At 43.6% G+C, this 22,607-nt stretch overlaps 1 protein-coding gene across 1 annotated transcript in view; it reads right to left on the bottom strand.

Annotated features, from left to right (window-relative positions):
- Nucleotides 1-22,607, bottom strand: part of LOC137334605 (protein kinase C-binding protein NELL2-like) — a 169,715-nt gene that overhangs the window by 135,098 nt on the left and 12,010 nt on the right. The window contains exons 3-5 of the mRNA XM_067999417.1: nucleotides 14,515-14,665; nucleotides 3,708-3,881; nucleotides 1,603-1,699 (exon numbers count right to left, since the gene is read on the bottom strand). Coding sequence (XP_067855518.1) covers nucleotides 1,603-1,699; nucleotides 3,708-3,881; nucleotides 14,515-14,665 — 422 coding nt within the window. The remainder of the gene's footprint in view (nucleotides 1-1,602; nucleotides 1,700-3,707; nucleotides 3,882-14,514; nucleotides 14,666-22,607) is intronic.

Below are 22,607 nucleotides of genomic sequence, written 5' to 3'. Positions count from 1 at the left end.
CTAAGGCTGCTCAAACACATGCACAAAACTCTGCTCCTCACCAGTAAATTTGAAATGTTTTGAGAGCACAGATGAGAGATCTGCTTTCTCTAAACAATTAAATAAGTACTGCTTCTGTGTGTTAAATGCCTAGGAAATCCACTAATCCAATGAGCATTTTTAAATTCAGATTGACGCCACACTAGAATTATATTCTGTGCAGTATCAAGCCCAGATGGTGTGAGACAGCACCCCTCACAGGGAGTCTCACACTACATTGTCCTGGAGTCAGAAAGGACTCGACTCTGGAATTATACTCTCAATTTTGAGTTGCTTGCTTTGCCAGTAATGAGAAAATAGGAATTTAGAAGACCCGAGGTGCATTTGCTTCTCTAGTCAAACTGACTGACCATATAGGAGAATTCCTGAGTGCTGCTGTGAATTGTTTTGTAGCACTGTTCCTTTTTCTGTGGGATTCCCGAGGAATCCCATGCCCTTTCGGGAGAGCCAGTCCACCCCTTTCTATACTCAACATGAATTTTTATAAACTGAATTGTGCCACTGGTTTATATCAGCACAATTTACACAAGTAAACCAAAGTTGATGTAATTATGAAGTGTATTCTTTTCAAACTCTGAGGTTTTGCTACGTTGACAAAAATACTGTTGCGTAATTAAGTTGTAACGTGTAAGTTGAATTATTAGGATGAGAAAACCGTTCTTCATTCAGATACCCAGATCAATAATGAAAAGCAAAGCCCACTAAATTCCTATTTTCTCATTACTGGCAAAGTAAAACATTGACTCAGCTCCACTCTTGGCAAAACACAAATCTGAACCCAATCCAAGAAAACTTGGTTCTTTCATGCAGAGTCCAAACCAGTCAGTTTCTGGTTAGCTCAATGGTGCATTTATACTTCACATTAAATGTCAGTGCAAAGTGGCTTCAGCTTTGCACTGATGCTAAACTTCAAAAGTAAATCCAGAGTTGGGGCCTGATTTGACTCCGAAGCGTAGCAGAGTGAGACGTCCTAGAAACATTGATCTCACAATGCTTTGCGTTGACACCACATGAGGTGTAAATTCAGTTCAGCGTCAAACCTGGTTTACAAAGGAGACCCACTGGAGCTGTTGGGCTTCTTATTAAACCTATCTGACCTTAATTTAAATGTATAGAGAGCAGGATTCTCCCCTCCATGCTCTCTAAAGGTTTACATGTCTAAGTATTTGGAGGGAGTTCTGCCTATGCATGAATCTAGGCATGCCCAGAGTTCTTTCCTGGGCAGCACCATTGGAGTGCCAACCAGGGAGAGCCAAGCAATGTAAACACATTTCTACCTGGCTGGAATAGTAGTTGCACTGTAAATGCAGCTTAGATTTCTGGCCTGGATGTGTGCTGAACCATATGTTTTTTTGGCACTGGTTCTGAAGCAAATGTTGTGAGAACAGGACAAAAACAGCCAACATCAACAGCTTCCAATGTTCAGTATCTTTTATGCAAAAATAATTCAGTATAAGGATATACTTTTCCAAACAATAGAATGCTATCCATTAATAAAATGTATTTTAGTACTGATTTAAAATCTAAGAATATAGCAGCAGTAATATTATGACACTCATTTACCTTGAAAAGGCCATGTACATTATTCCTTTGTCCTAACCAAAATGTTGAGCCAGTTGGAATGTCCAAATACGGCCTTTCGATAACTCGTTCATAAATCCTACAGACAAAAAAACCCGATAAAGTCCAAATATAATACATTAATAGAGTGATTCTTGACTCCTGGTGAGCCTAATGACTAAGAGAGTGGGTGTTGATGTGTTACAGCATTCATTAAAAGTATTAAATAGATCACAACTAGTACTGGATGACTCACAATCATAAAAAGTGCAGCGCCAGATTCAACTGATCACGCTTATATCAGTGGTAGATCTTCAAATGGAGTTGTCTACTGCAATCTCATTTCCCTTCCCTTTCCCCATATCCTGTTATATTTTTCCTTTTCAAACACTTATCCAATTCCTTTTTAAATGATGTTATAGGCTCTGCCTCCATAGATTCTTAAGATTCTCAGGCTCGTGTGGAGCATAAACGCCAGCATAGACCAGTTGGGCCGAATGGCCTGTTTCTGTGCAGTAGTTTCAATGTAACTCAATGTAAGATATTCCATAGGCGGTAACCAGGAAGAGCTGAATCACTCGCCCACTACATAACCTGTCCGGCTTTGATTCCATGGAAATCAAAGAATAAAAATCAGGTGGATTCTCTAACGGGCGGATTATCCACTACCCCAGATTATCGCTCATGTGGTGAAGATGAAAATTTATCCTTCCACATTCTAATACCCTTTGTGAAAAAATCCTTCTAACTTCCTCCCTGTTTTTCCAAAGGTAATATTGGGGGTGAATTTCCTTGGGGCCCCTCCAACTCTGCCTCCATAACTTCAACGGAAGTTCGGTGTAAACCCTGTCTACAATGTAAACGTGGGTTCCCACTGAAGTTACGGCAGCTGAGGAAAAAAAGCTCTGAGGAAATTCAACCCCCTCGAGTTTACGCCCCATTGTTCATGATCTCCAGTCAGTGGAATAAATGTTTTCACTTTTTGCTCTCTCAAAAGCTTTCATGATTTAAAAAATTAAAAACCGCTATTAAGTGTCTTTTTAACCTTATTTGTTCCATCTGAAAAAGATATAATTTTTCAAGCCCTTCTTCAAAAACTGATGGCACAATACTATATTCTAAGAACTCCTTTTAAGCTTTGTAATGACTCACCACTTCTGAGCTGTTAAATCAGACAAGATATTACAAATGACTGGAGCTAGGTTAGTGTTTTGGACAGGATGGCATATTTTAAATTATCAATAGGACCTTTTAGAAAAGCTTTTATAAAAATTGAGAAATCTAAGTGAAGGGCCATTGTTTAATTTTTCATGATACATTTTTAGAATGCTCTTAATAATAAATTGAATTTGGTTATAATCATAGCACAACCATGCAACTCAAGCATACTTCAACAGTACTTCCCAGCCCCCTGAGAAGGAAAAAGGCAGCAAGATCATGGGAACATTATAGCCTCCAAGTCACATACCATCCTGACTTGGACATATGTTGCCATTCCTGGCTCAAAATCCTGGAATTCCCTACCTAACACCATAGTGGCAACATCATCAGCACAAGGACTGCAGAGTTTGAGGAGAAGGCCTACCACCACCTTCTCAGAGCAACTAAGGATGGGCAAGAAATGAGCCTACCCAGCATACTGCATCTCTCGAGAATAAACAAAAAATAATTACAAGGATGTCCTATTTCCCCCAAGAACAATGTTCTAAGTGGGGTATTCTTCACATGCTTATTAAGCAGTCTCTTCGTAAACAGTTTAGTATCGTAGAGGAGGGCCTGACTGCTGTAAGCCATCTGCATTCACTTTGGCTGATCTTAGTGGGACAATTTGAATTTATTGCTTCCATTCCAATTCATTGTGGAATTGTCCATATTAAGGGGAAATGGATAATCTGTAATAATAATATATATTTAATCAATGATAGTAACTTACATTATTGCTGGAAAATAGAACATATTGCTGATTTGCCTTCAATGACAATGGCAATTACTCTTGGGTTCGGTATGGTACAGTTACCAACAATTCACCATGCAATTGCAGAATTAATATTCCAACTACATCCACTTCCCTCATCAGTTAATCTTTAATGATTCAGGAGATTACTTACTTGTTACAGTCTACATATAAAATCAAGTGGGATGCACTAACGACTAAGGCAACTCGATGCCACTGGCCATCAGCCAAAGCATATGGAAACACCTCTGTGTGGGACTGATGGCTCCCAGATCGATAGTGAAAACGCACTTCATTCCGATGACCGCTACTCTCCACCTCCAGGTATCTAGAAAAAATAGTATTCTTATTGTAAAACCTGTAAAATTATAGAATTCATTTACAGTGTTGAAATCAGGACTTACCACATAATCTCTTATTGTAACCATTCTTTCCCAGGACTCCTCAGTTCCCTGCTTTTTTAAAGTCCAAGCCTGGCATCTTACAATCACTAATTACTGATTAACCATATATTCCCTTCCACTCTTTTTAACCTTGGTGTTTGCCTGCTCTTTATGCTGGTTTTTCAATTACATAGAATGTATAGCACAGTCCCAGGCCATTCGGCCCAACTCGTCTATGCCGGTGTTTATGCCCCACACGAGCCTCCTCCCGCCCCTCTTCATCTAACCCTATCGGCATAACTATCTATTCCTTTCTTTCTCATGCGTTTATCTAGCCTCCCCAATAATAAAAAAATAAACTCAATAAAGGAGTGACAAAACGTTTATTGCAGGTGGAAGTAGGTGGTTTCTATGATGGAAATGATATGGGGTCAGAAATTCAGCTCAGGTGTGAAGAGGGTACTGAAGTTGTGAACAGGGAGAAGGATGAAATCAGTGGCAAGGGTGCAGAGTTTTTGGCAGGGGCCAAAGACCTAAGCCTAGTTTTTAACTCCTGGCAGGAGTCGTTTAGACAAGATCCAATGCAGGCAGCAAACCACACTATGGCCTGCATAGTGAGGCCTGGGAGATTTTAACACCTGGGTTTCATTTACATGGTGAATCTCCCACCTGAACCTGTCAGGAAATCCTGGCTGGCTAGTGGGTGGGGCCAGGAGTCCACCGCCGGGAACCCAAAGGAACGGTCCCTGGCAGTCAGGTAAATGGTTGGGGGAGGGGACGGTCAGGAGAGCAGTCCTGCTCCTCCTGGCCCACAAGGAAACAAAAAATAGAGAGATGCTAAGACTAAAACCCCACTGTTGGCATTAACTTGCTATATTTAGCCTTGCATCTGAAATGTCTGTTTATATAACAAATGCTATGCTGGGATAGCCCCACTGTTGAGTCAACCCAAACTCTGACAATATAACTATCACGATGGAAAAACATCACACAACTAGCCGAAACAACAGATTCTATGTTGGTTTTAATCTGGAATTTTACCAGCATAAAACGTCATCTTGTGAATCCTTGGAGATTTTTCCCAATAATATAATGGCTAACATAACAGTGTACTGTGTCAGGAAGGACTTGAACATCATGAAGCACATTTGACCCCAGGCAGCTCTGTGCCATGACTCTAATGTAAAGGGGGCGAATCAGTTGTCTATCTCACAACTACCCAGATTAATCCTTCCAGCTGACCCACAGACTCTTATTAAAGGGTTTAAGACTGCATGTTCATCTGTACTTAAAGCCGCTGTGCCCCACAAGCACATTTAATATTTTCAGAAGTTTCATATTAATTCATGGCTATTACTAAATATCATATTCTAAGAATACAGTTCCTAAAATTTCCTTAATGAACTGCAAATCTTTTCTCTATAAACTTATTGTAATGATATGATCATTAAATCTTCAGTGTGAAACACTAACAACACAAAATCACTGTCAGCCAACTCATCTGCTGTCAATACAGAACAGCTTCCGTTGAATAGCCTTTCCCCCATAGAACAATTATTTTAAATATAATTGACACTCTAGAGTGATTACAAGGCAGTAACTTAATCCCAGGTGAGTTACAAACCATCAAATGATTTATTATGGAAGTAGAATCCCTCCGTGAGACTATTGCGGTGCAATTACACCCAGGTAACCTTTAATCTCAGGTAGGCAAAATTCCTCTTCTGGTAAAAAATGGGAGGATACATGTTTTCTTTTCCATAATTAAAGGCCCACTAATGAAATTGTGGGAATGCGTGGCTTTGAAATGTGTGATTTCTGAGACTGAAATTGGTAGGTTGTTAACTACAGAGATAAAGAAACATTCCCCATTTTTCGTGAAGAGGAATTTCTACCCCCGAGCAACTACGACCAGGTTTCTATTATTCTGTGTGAAATCAATTCCGAATATCCATTATCCCCTCTGTAATCACTCTTGGGCTTCCATTATGATCTAGGTAATCATTCTCGGATTTCCATTATTTTATATGTAATAATCTCTGCAAGGTATCCATTATTTTATACGCAATCAATTCCAGGCATTCATTATTATATATGTAAGTGGGCCAAGACATCCATTACTCTCTATGAGATCGATCCCAGATATCCATTATTCTCTATGTAATGACTTTTCGATTTCCATTATTTTCCATACAATCACTCATAGGTAGCCAATATTGTCTATGCAATCAGTCCTAGGTATCTACTGTTCCCTATGTAATCATTCCCAGGTTTGTCTTATTATTTAAATGCAATCTATTTTTAGAGATTTCACATTTTTGTATCAGAATCTGAACTGCATAATATTAAATTCTATTAATCGCATGCCCTGCACTCTGCACCCCTAGTTCCTGCCACTCACAAAACAGGAATAGAATATGTGGAGAAGGATTTCCATTTTAAATATTCACAAAACTCTAAGCAGGTTATCTTTGTAATGCAACATTAAGGAAGTGCCATCTTTTAATGTTAAACTTTAACAAAAATAGCATAAACCATAATTGATTTAAATAATGGAATTGTACTATTTGCACCATTAGTAGACATTTGAAGAAAAAGAAGGGGTCTTTTGTAGAAACTGTCCTAATACTGAAGAGAACATTAGATCCAATGTGGTTGTAATGTTTGAAATAACTTCACAATCCAGTAGTAATTTGTTCAGTGACATCTTGCAAATTAAATGCTCAAAGTTTCATAAAAGAAACATCATTATGATCTTACTGGTTACAAAGAGGTTGACGTTAGTGAGTTGGAAAAGAAAGATCCCAAGCGCTTGCTGTGAAACGTAATGTTGGACACATTGGACAGTATGCATTTCTCATTAACCGAACAGCTGAGAAAATCCAGGGTAAATCATCGAGGTTGAATAAGGAAGATTATACGAGTTCATAAAATCCAAGTGGAGGACAAATGGTGCAACGATGAATTTATGCTTGAAATTTATTACTGGTTTCTGCAGTGTTCACTGTTGTGTATTGTTTTTGTTCTAAGATATATTTTACAGATCATATAAATGGACAAATCTTAACTGATTGAGAGGCTTGGGTTTCCATTTACAACTGGAACCCAAAATCCTTCATGCTGATGTCTTTGTTGAAGTTATTTAATGCGTTTTTACATTTGGAAGCAAGGGATGAATAACTGACTAACTGGTTAGCATACTCCACTGATCCTTCAAGATATTAACTGGAGGAAAATTCTGATTGAGTTCATATGATGTTCTTTGATGTCATCTCTTACAAGAACACTGATATCAGGTTTAATTTTTGTTACACATGAATCCTTTCTTTGCAGCATTAGATCGTGCTACCGCCATAGCAAAGCAAAAGCACGGCAAATGGTCACGGAAAAGCTTATCTCGTTGAATTAATGAGATATTAGCATATATGAAAGCTGTGTCATAGAAATAGGCTGGGGGGCAATTGATGAAATAATGATAACTGGCATGGGAAACAAAAGTGTCTGTGAACTCTTTACCCTTTCTCATTAAATGAAAAACCAATAAAGATTTTTTCCAACAAGGTACCAAGCTTGATTCCTAGGGCATGATTTTAACCCTGAAGAATGGGTGGGTTGGGGGTGGATGGGGTAGTAAAAATTTTAAGGGTTTGGAGCTGGAACAAGTCTTGGCTCCAACGCACTGAAGAATGAGGTTCACCCAGACGCATCTGGGTGAGTGCGCGCTTCGGAAACCCAGAAGTCCTGCCGGCAATTAAACTCAGGGGGATGACATTTAATGGGGGCATTAACATCATTGAAGTATTTAAATCAATTAAATTTGTGAGGATTGAGGCACAGAAACGATTTTAACTCTGCCTGAACATGTCTCCCATGGCCTCTGAAATACCATGGAAACGGAGGTGAGTTACAATCGGCAGCCATTTGGACATTTAAACCAGTAATCGACAAATGGGGATTAAAGGTGAGTTTTTGCAGCAGGGCAAGCAGTTCTCTCAGACAAACATTTGGCTGGGAGTTCTTAGTGTTTAGATTCAGATTTCTTTGTTCACACTCAGAATTCTTCTGTTCAGACATATGTGTCTACATTTTGGAGCCCCTCAAACTGACACCATCAGGATGGGGGGGGGGGGCGCAATGGATGTATACAGCACTACATCTGAGGAGGAGGCACATCACCATTCGTGCCAGGCACGGCGTGTAGTTCTGGGAGTTGCAGCTCCACAAGACAGAGGTGTGCCACAGGAACCTTCAGAAGAGCAGAGAGGGGAACAACGCAGGAGGCACTACCCTCGTGAGAGGGTCTACGGGCAGAGGCTGAGATTCCAGGACCTCTCTGAGGAGCAGTGCCTACGAAGGCTAAGACTGAGTGGTCAGGTGGTCGCAGACATCTGCAGGTTCCTTCATGCAGTGCTGCTCCTCACTGGGCCTGGTGGCCACGCATTGCCCGTTGCAATTAAAGTCACCACTGCCCTCAACTTCTTCACCTCCAGATCCTTCGAGGCCACCACCAGTAACATCACCAGAATCTATCAGTCGTCTGTCCATAAATGTACACGACAGGTCACAGATGGCTTGTTTGCCAGGGCATCCCACTACGTCAACTTCCCCATCGACGATATCAGCCAGATTGAGAGGGCAGTGGGTTTCCACTCTCTGGCCGGCTTCCCACGGGTACAGGGCGCAATTGATTGCACACAAGTAGCAATCCGAGAACCTGCACATGAGTGAGGAATGCTCATCAACAGAAAAGGATATCACTCCATCAATGCATAGCTGGTTTGCGACCACCGGAAGAGGTTTCTGCAGGTGTGTGTCAAATTCCTGGGAAGTTGCCATGATTCCTTCATTCTGCGTGAATCCAAAATCCCAGACCTCTTCCACGCACAAGACACACGTAAGGGCTGGCTCCTTGGAGACAAGGCATACCCCCTGCAGACGTGGTGTCAGGTGTCCACAGATGGCCGTGTGTCTGCTATTGAGCAACCTGGCTTCAGGGCAGGATTGCCCCAGACCAACATTCGAGAGATGGGCGAGTTGAGGTGATTGTCCCCTGGAGAGCTCGAGTGACTGTGCCCAGAACCCCCACAGTTCTCAAGAGACACAGTGCAGTCTGGAGGCCAATGAGCTCAGAGGAACGGGAAATGGCAACGATCTCTCGATTACAAAAGGAGACAGCACAGCACAGAAAGCGCAACGAAGCAATGATGCACTTCCTCTTCCTACAGCTTCTACATGGTGCATCCCCTGTGGCTGCAGCAAAGGTAACGGCAGGTTACTCAGATTCATGCCCGGATTGCTTAGATGCTTTCGGTCTACGACCTCTGGGTTTTGGAGCCTATGAGGGTCCCTCCAAAGACTGCTCCACCTGCACCTGTGAGGAACCCCACCAGCGACATACAAAAGTATTACAACAACAATCACAGCACCACCAGATCTGTCATACAGCAAGCCATAGGAATGCTGCAGACACGTTTCCGGTGCTTGAATCAATCTGGGGGAGCCCTTCAGTACTCACCGGCGTTCTGCACAACGTCGCTCAACAGAGAGGGTTACCGGTGGATGAGGTCCCATGCACTCAAGAAGCAGTCGCACCTGCCATCAACATTGAAGAAGAAGAGGAGGAGGAGGAGGATGTGGAGGGGGGTGATGTGCGAACCATCAGTAGAGTAGTGTCTCATCTGGCTGCTCGACTTGCCAGAGAGCCACTCATATTTGATAGATTCTCATAGGGAGATCTGCAAAGTGACTACAGCCAAGTATTGAGACTACCTTTAAGGACAACCACAACCACAACCCTCCTCTCCAGGTTGCACAAAACAGTCATATAACGACACATACACCCATTGCAAACACACTCAATTTGTGGCATCAAGCCTCGCCGTTCATGAGCAACCACATGTGAGGGCACTCTCACAAAAGGGACTCAAGAATAGGCAAGACATGGCAGTGATAATCACAACATCTTATGTGACTTTAACATAAACCAAATATAGATGAAAAACATGACCGTCTGTCAGACACCCTTGTGCATACCCTTGGTGATTACAAAACCTTCGACTTCCTCTTCCTACAGCTTCTACGTGGTGCATCCCCTATGGCTGCAACAAAGGTAGCGGCAGGTTATTCAAATTCATGCCCGGATTGCTTAGACGCTTTCGGTCTACGACCTCTGGGTTTTGGAGCCGATGAGGGCCCCTCCAAAGACTGCTCCACCTGCACCTGTGCAGGGACAGACTCGGCCATCTGGAGAAGAGGCAGCAATGGCGGTGGGGGGGGGGGGCGGGGGGGGGGGGCGGGCAATGGGTGAACGTGGGAGTGGTTTGAGTGGCGTCCCCGCTTCCATGTCCTCTTTCGCCATCATCCCTCTCCTGGGCCAGGCCTACCTGGACATCACTGCTACCACTTTGCTGGACAATAGTTTGGAGGACATGTGTGATGCGTTGTAAGGCCAGTGCTAGTGTATCTATCTGCCTGTCTATGACAGCAGAATGCAGTTCGCCCTGAGTCATCACGGCCATTGCCAGGGCCTGAATGGGTTCATTTGTGAGCCGTGCTTGAAGCTCAATGGAGGCTGCATTCTCTCCATAGCAGACATTCCCGCACTTACCTGCACCGTCAATCCACTAGCGATGGAGTTGAACGAATCCATCCTCTCCGCTATTGTGGAGAGTGTGTGTGGCACATTTTCCACTCCCTTGCAAAGTTGCTCCTGTACCTCTATCATTCTCCTTCTCAAGGATGGCTCCCGGAGTTCAGCATCTGTGCCAAGCTGAGCAGAGCTTGGAGAGAAGTGCGCCCACCGACGTGGCCTCTCCACCGCTGCCCCTGCCACCAGTATCTGCTCGTGCTCATTTGTGTGTGTTGATTCACCAGGTCACAACCCAACTACTTCTCTAATAGGACCCACCGAGGTCTGAGTATCTGCATTGGTGGATGGCTCGCTAAGATGTGACGATGTGCCCTCAGAGGCAGGGAGCTCCTCTGAGGAATCGCCCTCGACCATGTCTTCAGTCTGTGACGCCCCTGGATGAGAACACACAACAATATTACTAATCATCACAGATGTGTCATGTTGTGATGAGCATACTGAGGTGTGCAACAGATCAATCAGTGATAACATCAATCCATGTTGTGTGTGAGGGACGGTAAAGTACTGTCACCAGACATTTGCGGGGTGCCAGTCTCAGCATCTCCGATGGCCAGGCACTCCACCATACGACTTATCTCCAAGGCCTGCTCCTCCACCTCTGTGAGGGCCACTATTTGTAGAAGCCCCCCTCCAGTCCTCGCCCTCTCCCTCGCATTTTACGCTCTCCTCCTACAAGGGGAGAAGGTACAGACATGTGAGTGAGTGAGGGTGAAGTGGTCACTCGATGGATGCATTGCTTTGGGTCAGGGTGACAATGAAGCAGATGCATCAGACAGTGATGATCAGACAGATTGATCACACTGTATCAGGATTGGAGTGAGTGGGAGAGGTGGGTGCACAAATTGGGGGTGAAGAAGTGCACAGAAAGTGAAGATAACTTGACACTGAGCCTTAAGTGGGTGTGAGGAGCGATGTGATGAAGTAGGGTTCGCAGGGCAGTGTGAGGGGGAGTAATGTTCACCACAGAACGCAGGTCAATCAGTAACTGTACTCACTTTTCATGACCTGGTTAGGTCATTAAATCTCTTTCTGCATTGAAGCCACAACCGGGACACCGTGCTTCTGCTGCTGACCTGGTCTGCCACCTCCAGTCATGCCTTCTTCGTGACAGACCCAGGTTTCTTCCTCCTGTCTGCTGGGTAAAGCACCTCCCTCCTGCTTCTCACTGCACCCAGCAATGTCTCCAGGGCGGCGGCAGAGAACTTAAAAGCTGGCTTGGCTCTGGAACGTTGCATGGTGATTGTAGCCACCTTTCTCCTTCAAAATGCATTGTTGGTGTGGCCCTTTAAATAGTGGGCTTTAAACACATCATATGGGTGCGCAGTCCGCCTGCTGCGCAGCATGAGGACGTGAAACCCGGAAGTTGAGTTAAGTGGCTTCAATTGTGTCGTGATCGCTCGGGAAACTGCATGATTTTTTTCTCCGGGTTTCCCACCCGATTATTGACTCCCCCCCCACCCCCACAGAGATCCGGCCTCCGAGTTAAAATTTAGGCCCTAAGTCTGTACTGAGTTATATAATCTCAGCCAAGACAGTGGTGGAGATAGTATAGTTAGCCGCAATTTTCCATAGGTTAGGAAGAGTGGGAAAAACAGCCAGAATTTCCCCCTTTTGATTAATATCCGGTGACCCACGGAGAGAAAGTGCAAGTGTGGATGTCAGGTAAGTTAAGATCATGCTCCATGGTTGATCAGCCTGTCAATGCTCACTGTCCAGGCTGACACATGAAGAATGGCCAATTGGGTCGGGCATTGGAGGAATGACTACCCCTGTGAATCATGCAATGGCCTGACTCGCCACCCTCAGGAGAGAACCATCTTCAGCCAGAAGTGCCAAGTGGATGATCCATCTCGGCTTCCTCCTGATATCCCCACCATCACAGAAGCCAGTCTTCGGCCAATTCGATTCACTCCACGTGATATCAAGAAACGGCTGAGTGCACTGGATACAGCAAAGGCTTTGGGCCCCGACAACATCCCGGCTGTAGTGCTGAAGACTTGTGCTCCAGAACTAGCTGCGCCTCTAGCCAAGCTGTTCCAGTACAGTTACAACACTGGCATCTACCCGACAATGTGGAAAATTGCCCAGGTATGTCCTGTCCACAAAAAGCAGGACAAATCCAATCCGGCCAATTACCGCCCCATCAGTCTACTCTCAATCATCAGCAAAGTGATGGAAGGTGTCGTCGACAGTGCTATCAAGCGGCACTTACTCACCAATAACCTGCTCACCGATGCTCAGTTTGGGTTCTGCCAGGACCACTCGGCTCCAGACCTCATTACAGCCTTGGTCCAAACATGGACAAAAGAGCTGAATTCCAGAGGTGAGGTGAGAGTGACTGCACTTGACATCAAGGCAGCATTTGACCGAGTGTGGCACCAAGGAGGCCTAGTAAAACTGAAGTCAATGGGAATCAGGGGGAAAATTCTCCAGTGGCTGGAGTCATACCTAGCACAAAGGAAGATGGTAGTGGTTGTTGGAGGCCAATCATCTCAGCCCCAGGACATTGCTGCAGGAGTTCCTCAGGGCAGTGTCCTAGGCCCAACCATCTTCAGCTGCTTCATCAATGACCTTCCCTCCATCATAAGGTCAGAAATGGGGATGTTTGCTGATGACTGCACAGTGTTCAGTTACATTCGCAACCCCTCAAATAATGAAGCAGTCCGAGCCCACATGCAGCAAGACCTGGATAACATCCAGGCTTGGGCTCATAAGTGGCAAGTAAAATTCACGCCAGATAAGTGCCAGGCAATGACCATCTCCAACAAGAGAGAGTCTAACCACCTCCCCTTGACATTCAACGGCATTACCATCGCCGAATCCCCCACCATCAACATCTTGGGGGTCACCATTGACCAGAAACTTAACTGGACCAGCCATATAAATGCTGTGGCTACGAGAGCAGGTCAGAGGCTGGGTATTCTACGGCGAGTGACTCACCTCCTGACTCCCAAAGCCTTTCCACCATCCACAAGGCACAAGTCAGGAGTGTGATGGAATACTCTCCACTTGCTTGGATGAGTGCAGCTCCAACAACACTCAAGAAGCTTGACACCATCCAAGATAAAGCAGCCCACTTGATTGGCACCCCATCCACCATCCTAAACATTCACTCCCTTCACCACCGGCGCACTGTGGCTGCAGTGTGCACCATCCACAGGATGCACTGCAGCAACTCGCCAAGGCTTCTTCGACAACACCTCCCAAACCCGCGACCTCTACCACCTAGAAGGACAAGAGCAGCAGGCACATGGGAACAACACCACCTGCACATTCCCCTCCAAGTCACACACCATCCCGACTTGGAAATATATCGCCGTTCCTTCATTGACGCTGGGTCAAAATCCTGGAACTCCCTTCCTAACAGCACTGTGGGAGTACCGTCACCACACGGACTGCAGCGGTTCAAGAAGGCGGCTCACCACCACCTTCTCGAGGGCAATTAGGGATGGGCAATAAATGCTGGCCTCGCCAGCGACGCCCACATCCTGTGAACGAATAACAAAAAAGGGGAGAAAATTGGGAGTTAAAAATATCGCGTAAACTTGAAGAACACAAAATGCAGCTGCACAGCTTTGCAGCTTTGAATGTTTCCTCTTTGAATCCTGATACCACCTGCTGACACAATCTTTCCCCTCAAAGCTCTGAAGTCAACTGATCTCTTGTTAACTGCATTGACCAGTACTCTCTCTGCATCCTCCTGACTGATGCAATGTGAACAATAAACTGACAATATGTGCAAAGTAGTAAAAGATATGCTATAATTTTTTTTTTTAAAAAGACAATATTTAATTGATTTTGTAATTATCCCAAATGCTGTTTCCTATGGAAAATAAACTACAGCTTTGGATGAAATTTGACCACACTTTTACTGCACTTTACAGTCAGAATGTACAACCTTCATGTGAAATATGCCGTGTGTCACTGACCTCTTATCTGAATGATGAAGCGACAGAAAGACTCCTGAATTATAGTGGACCTGCTTCAACGTGATCAGAACAGTAAACTCGTGCGTGTGTCTCAGCTTCTGAGAAATATGTTCAACTGTAGATGGAGATGCTTTCAGACTTCTCGCAGTATCTGTCAAGTACAGGGAAAAAAAGTGAACCAGTAGTAAGCCACAATTATTTTCTCCAGAATTTCAGTAGCAGGCCAAGAGTGTCGCTTTACCAACTGGCGACTGCCAATGAAAAATCTGCCATTACTGGTAGAAACCAACAGTTCAAGATGCTCAACTGGCCTACCCACCCCACACTGGTCATCTCATGGTGCTTTTACCCCACCTTGCTCACAGTTACTTATTTCATTTGGCGGTAGCTAACTAATGCGATCAGTACATGAGGGAGAAAGGAATAGAAGGTTATGGCTGAGACAAAGTAAGGTGAGAGGAGGCTCGTGTGGAGCATAAACACCGGCATAGACCTGTTGAGCGGAATGGCCTGTTTCTGTGCTGTAAATTCTATGTAATGTGAGCATTAATGGCAGTATAATTGTGGCACAAACTATTGCTAGTGAGTCAAGATCACTGGAAAAACTGTCCAGAATATTTACCATCACCTGAAAAATCTAACCTCTCTGTGGCCCTTTGGGGTGAGTAAGCAATGTCTGGAACTGCCCAGGCAGTAACCAATGTTATCAATGCTCATTGAGGTACTCATTCCAATGATTTGTTTACTATGATACATTTGCTAAGAAACTAAACAACGTGGGAGCTTTAAAAATGCTAACAAAATAATGCTATTTGAAATATTTACTCACATCAGTAACATTAAAACACAATGCTGTGCAAGTATTATATCTGACATAAGCAAGGGTACAGGTTTTAGCCAACTACAATTGGATGTCATTTATACTCACCTTCAACTTGAACAGAAAGCTGCATTAATCTCCATTTATGTTTCAGTGGCAAGTTTGTTCTGAATTGTGGTTATTCAACTTGAATTCACTAATTCTGAATCAATCAGCCACTTTATTTCAGAAAATGCCTCGAGCAAGGCAGATGAAAGCACGGAGTAACTCAGAGCTGTCAGCACATTCCACGTGTTTCTTGTAACCAGCAAGTATGGCGTCCCTATGCTTTATTTCTCAGGACCATAACAGTTTGTCCCAGCAGACACTCTTTCAGATTGCTGCACAGCAGAGACACTAAATGGGAGGCAAAAGTTTTTACTCTGTACCCAGCCATGAGTTCTCAAGCATCATTAAGGTAATTGATTTTATTTTGATAAGTTGCATTTTCAATACAGCTAGAAATTTACAACTAGACCATTTGTTGGAAAAACTATGGGGGCAGGTACATGGTACTAATGTCTTTTTTCATCAGCTTTATTGCCGTTAATAAATAAATGGTCTCTTTGAGTAACTAAAACAAGACGCTGCTTCTTCGTATGTTTTGGGAAGCTGCCTTTTTTTGTTATTATAGGACTGTGTCAGCCTCTGCACAAGCAGAAGTGATTACTGTAAAAGCTTTTCCTTTAGAGCAATGCAAAACTTATAAAAGTAGATTACAACTACTGCAGGAAAGGGCAGCTGCATTAATTGAAATGCTACCCACGACGAGTCAAGAACAACAAGGTGACACATTGTTTAGACATTGGCCCAGAAACTGCTGGCAAAATAATGGCAAGTTCACGGTGCCCGCCATTATTACTGTGTAAAAACCCAGCAATTTGTGACAAAGAAGAGATATGCCATGAGTTCCGATTCGCCACAACCTCGCAAAAAAACAAAAAAATTACCGTCTCACTGTGAGCCTCCCCATTGTGTGTCAGGAAATTACATTAATACGTAACAAGAATTAATCTCGCCGCAGCCATTTAGGGCTGGTAATTCACGTGGTAAGGACTCTGTTAATGATGTGATTCATGGTCCTTACATGACACTCAACCTTGGAAGTCCAGAAAGGGAACAATGAAACTGCAGAGTATCACTCCCACAGGTGATAACTTGTTTCTGGAGGTTTTTAAAACATTTTTCTTACTTTTCCTTTCTGTCCCTTTTCTCTTTCTCTCGTAATCCACTCTTTTTCTTTCCATCTCTTTCAGTATCTAATTGGACTCTAATTCAGCCTATTTCCTTCTCTGTCTTTCGCTCTGTTTCTTTGTCTATCCTTAAATTTCATTGGTTAAGGAGCTAGACCATTGGACCAGACGTTCTGGAGGTTCCAGATCCCCCGTTAATGTCATGGCACCGTTCTCAATTCATTTTTTCAGCAATTTGCGGCCAAAAATAATACAATATGAAGGGTGAGCTAAAAAATCCAATTCACGGCACTCAATGTGAGATGCACCACTCCAACAATTTCTGGGCCAATCTTTATTCTTGGATGTTAAGGTATGAAGTGTTGCTTACACTTCATTGAGGTGTAGTTCCTCTAACATTCTCACACACAGAATTACTATGATGAAGTTGTCATTGGAGAACTATTCTGAGCAACTAGCTACTATTTACTTTAGAAAACCGTTTGTTTTTAGGAATCGATCAATCAAGCAAGCAAAAAACAAACAAGTTCAGTGTGAACAAAGATGTTCAAACTGTTGCCAGTGTAGTATTGATTTCCTTGACATTGATCTCCATCAGAGTGTGTTTTAAGGCTTAAATTTAACCCTTTCTCCACCTCCCAGCCTCCCCCTCACCACCCTGGCGAGAACGTTGTGAGTTAAGATGGCAGGGGGTGGGGATGGGGGGGTTGTGCCGTGTTCCCGATACGTTCCCACGCCCCCTATCTTAACTGGCCTGAATTCAGGCACTGGAAGGCCGCCCGTCCAGAGGAGCTGGGGCCTACCTTAAATGGCGATGGCATACTAGTTTAACTACAGGCATGACTAAAGGTCACACAGCCTCAGACTCGCTAACGAAAGCTAGTGGCAGGTATGATACTGGCCACAGAAGGCCCAAATAAGTTACATTTTTTATTCTTTAAAGGTTCTTTGTGGGCCAGGAAGAGCAGGAGTGCCCGCGAGGTTCCATGGGCATCTCCTGGCCCAGGCTTCCCTGATTGTGCACTTCCCTGAATTCCTCCAATGCTGACTTACCCTGCCGGGGACTGTTTCCGCGGGTTCCCGGAAGCGTCCTGACTGCCCCCCACCACACCCCCGCCATGAATTTTGACTCCCACCCACCGGCGGTGATGCCATTCCCACCGGCTTCGGGCGGAAGTCGGTATCGGAGCATGTTTATAAAGCCCAGGGGTTAAAATCTCCCTGGGCCTCGTGCCCCAGGGGCCGGACGGATCATTGCCCGCATTGCCCCCCGCACCGCTGATTCCCGCCTCGGGTTAAAATCGGGGCTTTAGTCATTTTATTGTACACGTTTCTCTTTAATCAAGCCAGGTGATGCAGCATGTTAGCGCACTGACGTGATGCACCATAGAGACACAAAATGAGGGTTGGGTCATACTCTTCAGCCCCTTTGTCTGCTCCCTTTGCCTCACTGCTTTGTTAGCCTTGACTCAGTGGTAGCACTCTCTCGCCTCTGAGTCAGAGGGTTGTGGGTTCAAGTCCCACTCCTGAGACTTTAGCTCATAACCTGGGCTGGCACTTCAGTGCAGTACTGAGAATGCTGCCTTTCAGACGAGGTGTTAAACCGAGGCCCTGTCTGCCCTCGCAGGTGGACGTAAAAGTTCCCATGGCACTATTCGAAGAAGAGCTGAGGAGTTCTTCCAGTGTCCTGGCCAACATTTATCCCTCAACCAACACCTAAAAAAAACCAGATGATCTGGTCATTTATGTCATTGCTGTTTGTGGGACCTTGCTGTATGCAAGTTGGTTGCCGTGTTTCCTACATTAAAGCAGTGACTACACTTCAAATATACTTCATTGGCTGTAAAGCACTTTCGGATGTCCTGAGGTTGTGAAAGGCGCTATATAAATGCAAGCCTTTTTTTCTTTCACTGCTCTTTTCGCACATGCTCAGTTGTCAATCTCCGTGATCATTTCTGGAAATACTGAGCAGAGGCGAGAAGCTTCTGTTAATGGAATGAGGTCAAGCATAAGGTTAAACAACCACATACCACTCTCACAAGCCGTTAATTGGCCAGCTTAAGGCCAGCGTATGCCAAGGCCTAAGAAACGGTTGTAGATGCACCTTCTGAAGCAGGGAGATAGCACATAGCATGGATAGCAGCGATAGACGGAATCATATGGATCAGAAAGAAAACACATCTACAAAAATTAACATGAAAATGGAACAAAAGAGATGTTTCTCCATGTACCAGTGTAATAGTTTATAGCTCCAATGCCTTGTAGTGATTTGAAATTTAAAATCTAGCAATTTGAAGTGAATCGCTGTTCTTCAGCACTGTGCCTATATCGATGCCTTTTATGTTTTGTTTTCTTGAAAATGTGACAGAATTGTTTCATTGTTTCATTGGGAAAGAACGGGGAAATGGGACTAACTGGATTGCTCTTACAAAGAGCTTGCATGTGCTTGATGGGCTGAATGGCCTCCTTCTGTGCTGTAACCATTCTATGATTCTATCCCTAGTCACATGGTGCAGGTTTGGTTTTGATCTACTTTGTTGTTTTGCTATCGATCGTAAGTGTTTTCCCAACTCCAACAGGGCAATGGATGAAGGGGCAGGCCTTCCTGACAAAATAAAGCTCAATTGAGGTGTCCATTTGCCTGATGGCCAAGTGAACAAGGCACCCATTTATCTGACAGTTTATGGAAAGGGGCCTGCAGCTATCGCAAAAAAAACTTTCATGACACAGTGAATTAGAGATTCGGCTGCCCTGCACCAGTTTTTTTGGGCGGACAACAGCCCCCAAAGCCTCCAATATGGCGGGCAGGAAGCGTATGCTCATTATGAGCCTGAAGTGTGCCACCTGCAATGTTGGTAAAGCCCAAAAAAATTGGCGTGCATGACCCATGCCTAATACAGATATTAGGCCCTTTGTACAGGCAAATATGGGGCCTAACACTTTTATGAAGCCCCCACTGCAAGATTGGTTTGCCCTGAGACATTTTAATATTCATGCTGTAGCCGAATAATCACAGAATTACAGAATCAAGTGGTCATGGATGTACCTGGTGTTACAACTAGAATTAATTAGAACCAGACCTTTCAGGAGTGAGATTAGAAAGCATTTCTACAATCAAATGGTGGCAGAAGTTTAGAACTCTCTTCCGCAAACGGCAATTGATACTAGCTCAATTGCTAAATTTAAATCTGAGATAGATAGCTTTTTGGCAATCAAAGATATTAAGGGATATGGGCCAAAGGCAGGTATATGGAGCTAGATCACAGATCAGCCATGATCTTATCAAATGGCGGAGCAGGCACGAGGGGCTGAATGGCCTACTCCTGTTCCTATGTTCCTATGTTCCTAAACTCTCTGCTGTTTCACTGATTCCAGTGACACTTTCTCGCAAAGACTTATGATTGACTGATGCAGAAACTAGATAGTTTCAGACCTATACCAGTGCCATAGCTGTGAATAAACAAGCCAGCAAGCGAGATTGTTATTTCTGAGTGCATGTACTTAGCTAAGAAATGGATGGTTGAAATTGGTTATAGCCTGTTTTCAGGTGCATAACTAATGGTGTTCAGACAGCACCCACAAAACCTGGAGGCCTGAAGCTCCTCCTAAATTGGGCCTTGGGCCTCATTGGAATATTTCAGGTAACCTGCCCATGCCAATCATTCCTTTAGAGGCAGCTCACTCGTTTCCAAGGGATCAATTTCAGACCGTCTACCTCGCTGGAAGGTGGGGGGGGGGGGGGGGGGGGAAAGGACAGCGGGAAGAGGGCCAATCGCGGGTCAGCGGCTTCCCTAAGCTTCCTACTCCTCCTGGCTCCACATCAAGCTGTAAAAAAAATATTTTTACTTACCTGTTTGGTGGTGGCTGCTTGCTGGGCCCTAGCCACAATAAGAAAACCTAAGTGGAGCAGGTCCGGCTCTTGTTCTGCTCATGGAAGCCCAAATTAGCACCGCGACCCTCAAAACAGGCGTTAGGCCCCTCATTAATATATGCAAGGGGCCTAACGCCTGGTATAGGCCCCTGCCAGAGATGCCTGGAAAATCGCCTAATTCAGTATGAGGTTGGATATATTTCATCCTTGGGTCATGGGACATACCCCATGAAATTGGTATTTTTTGCCCCTGTTTTTCACCGGGAAACGAGCACACCAAAGACCAATTCCTACTTCACTATGCTTTAACAGCTTCAACAGCTGACAAATGATTATTTATCATGTTTTACAAAGACTATCATGATCTACAAATGCTCTTGTTTTATTTTGAGACGGCTGGTTTGAAGCAATCTGACTTTATTAAGTGAATTTGTAATGCAAAACTATGACCTTTAAATTACAATGCAAGGTAGTAGTGCTTAAACATTTATCACATTGTAAATTCCTTTCTATAATATTTTAATGGAGGTAAACAGGTCAAAACCTCGATTTAAAATATCGAACAAAAGAATTTCATATGAGCACATTAGGCTATCGCATGGTAATATCACACGATGTAATTTCAAGGCTTATGGATTTATTTTCCCTGCAGATGTTTAAACATTAAAGTATGTTAAACTGATTTAAACTTTGTACATTGTGGATTTATTTTCCCTGTAGATGTTTAAACATTAAAGTATGTTAAACTGATTTAAACTTTGTACATTGTTAATGATTTTACCTCAGCCTATTTATGCCACCATACATTGAATCTTACTCTGTCACGATGTGTATCTAAATATTACTAAGTCCTATTATAGTGGGTCAAATTTTGTCAAAATAACAGTGAGGCTAATGGCGCTCGATGTTATTTGTGCACAAATGGTACAGCAACTTCAGGTGAGGAGCAGATGCACGGTTAAACGTGAAAATGGCATCTCGCTGTCTGCCTCACCATTGACATGCATTGAATGGCACGAAGTTGCTGTATTTGCGCGGTAAATACAAACTAAACTCGCCGCAGAAAGTTAAGTCTTCTCATTTCAAGCTTAAGTACCCTTTTAACGACGTGATAAATGTCAATCAACCTCTATGGCACTGAAAATTAACCATTACAATTGTGGAGTCTTCAGGTTCTAATTGTTGCTGGAGAATTTAAAAATGTAAAATTTTAAATTTTACGTTTTTATTTTACTTTTCCTTTTTGTCTCTTTTTTCACTCTCTTAATCCAATCTTTCTTTACCTCGCTTTATTTCTCTTTCTGTACCTGATTTGACATTGAATTCATCCACTCTAACTTACACAGTCCTTGCACTGTTTATTTCTCAATCCTTCAATTTGATTGTTTAAGGAGATACCCAGTTGCTTGCCCTGTTCACTCAGCTCCCAGATGCCCTGTTTCCCTCCCTATGCCGTTATCAGCTCGCACTTTCAGCAACTTGGCACGCAAAAATTTTTAAAACCTAAAAGTGCAAGGGCAGGTCTAACTAGCGGCAAATGCCATTACAACAAAATTTGGCCCAATGTAATATATTCATGAAAGTGTATAATTATGACGAATGTTTTGATGCGTATTTTATTTCAAAAGAGAGATATGGATTAACAAGTATCAATATATGTTGAAAAATCCCAAAGTAGCCAACGTTTTCAATTTATTAATGTCTGCAGTAAATTCTTGCACACATGTTAACAGACTTCATCTTACAGTCAACATATATGTAAACATCTTGCAGTATTTGGGGAGAATCTGGAGCAGTGGACCAACTTTGCTAATCTCATTTGGCATATGTAAGCTATCAAAAAAGTCGGTAATCCTGAAAAATTCAAATCCATGTTGATGTTTACACCTAGTAATGCCATGCAGCAGATAGCCTAGTTGCGTAATGTATTTTCCCCCTCCAACAGCTGCTATTATTTTGCTAAGCCTTTGTAGCTCAGAGAGCCTTTTTAAGGTGTAGTTAAAAGCGAACAACAAGCAGGGAGTGAGTTGCTGCAGCTCAATCCTTGTCAACTGTAGATCTGCTGATCTCTGAAACCTCTCTGTCAAAAATCTGCAAGAAACTGAAGCCCATTATCAACAAATATTACCCTGGCAGTGCCAGAAAAAAACACTGAAAGCTGAAAGCACAA

Source organism: Heptranchias perlo, chromosome 18 (assembly GCF_035084215.1).
Source record: "Heptranchias perlo isolate sHepPer1 chromosome 18, sHepPer1.hap1, whole genome shotgun sequence".
Lineage (NCBI taxonomy): Eukaryota > Metazoa > Chordata > Chondrichthyes > Hexanchiformes > Hexanchidae > Heptranchias > Heptranchias perlo.
The sequence above is the reverse complement of the archived record's forward strand: the minus strand, read 5'-3'. Positions and strand labels throughout refer to the sequence as shown.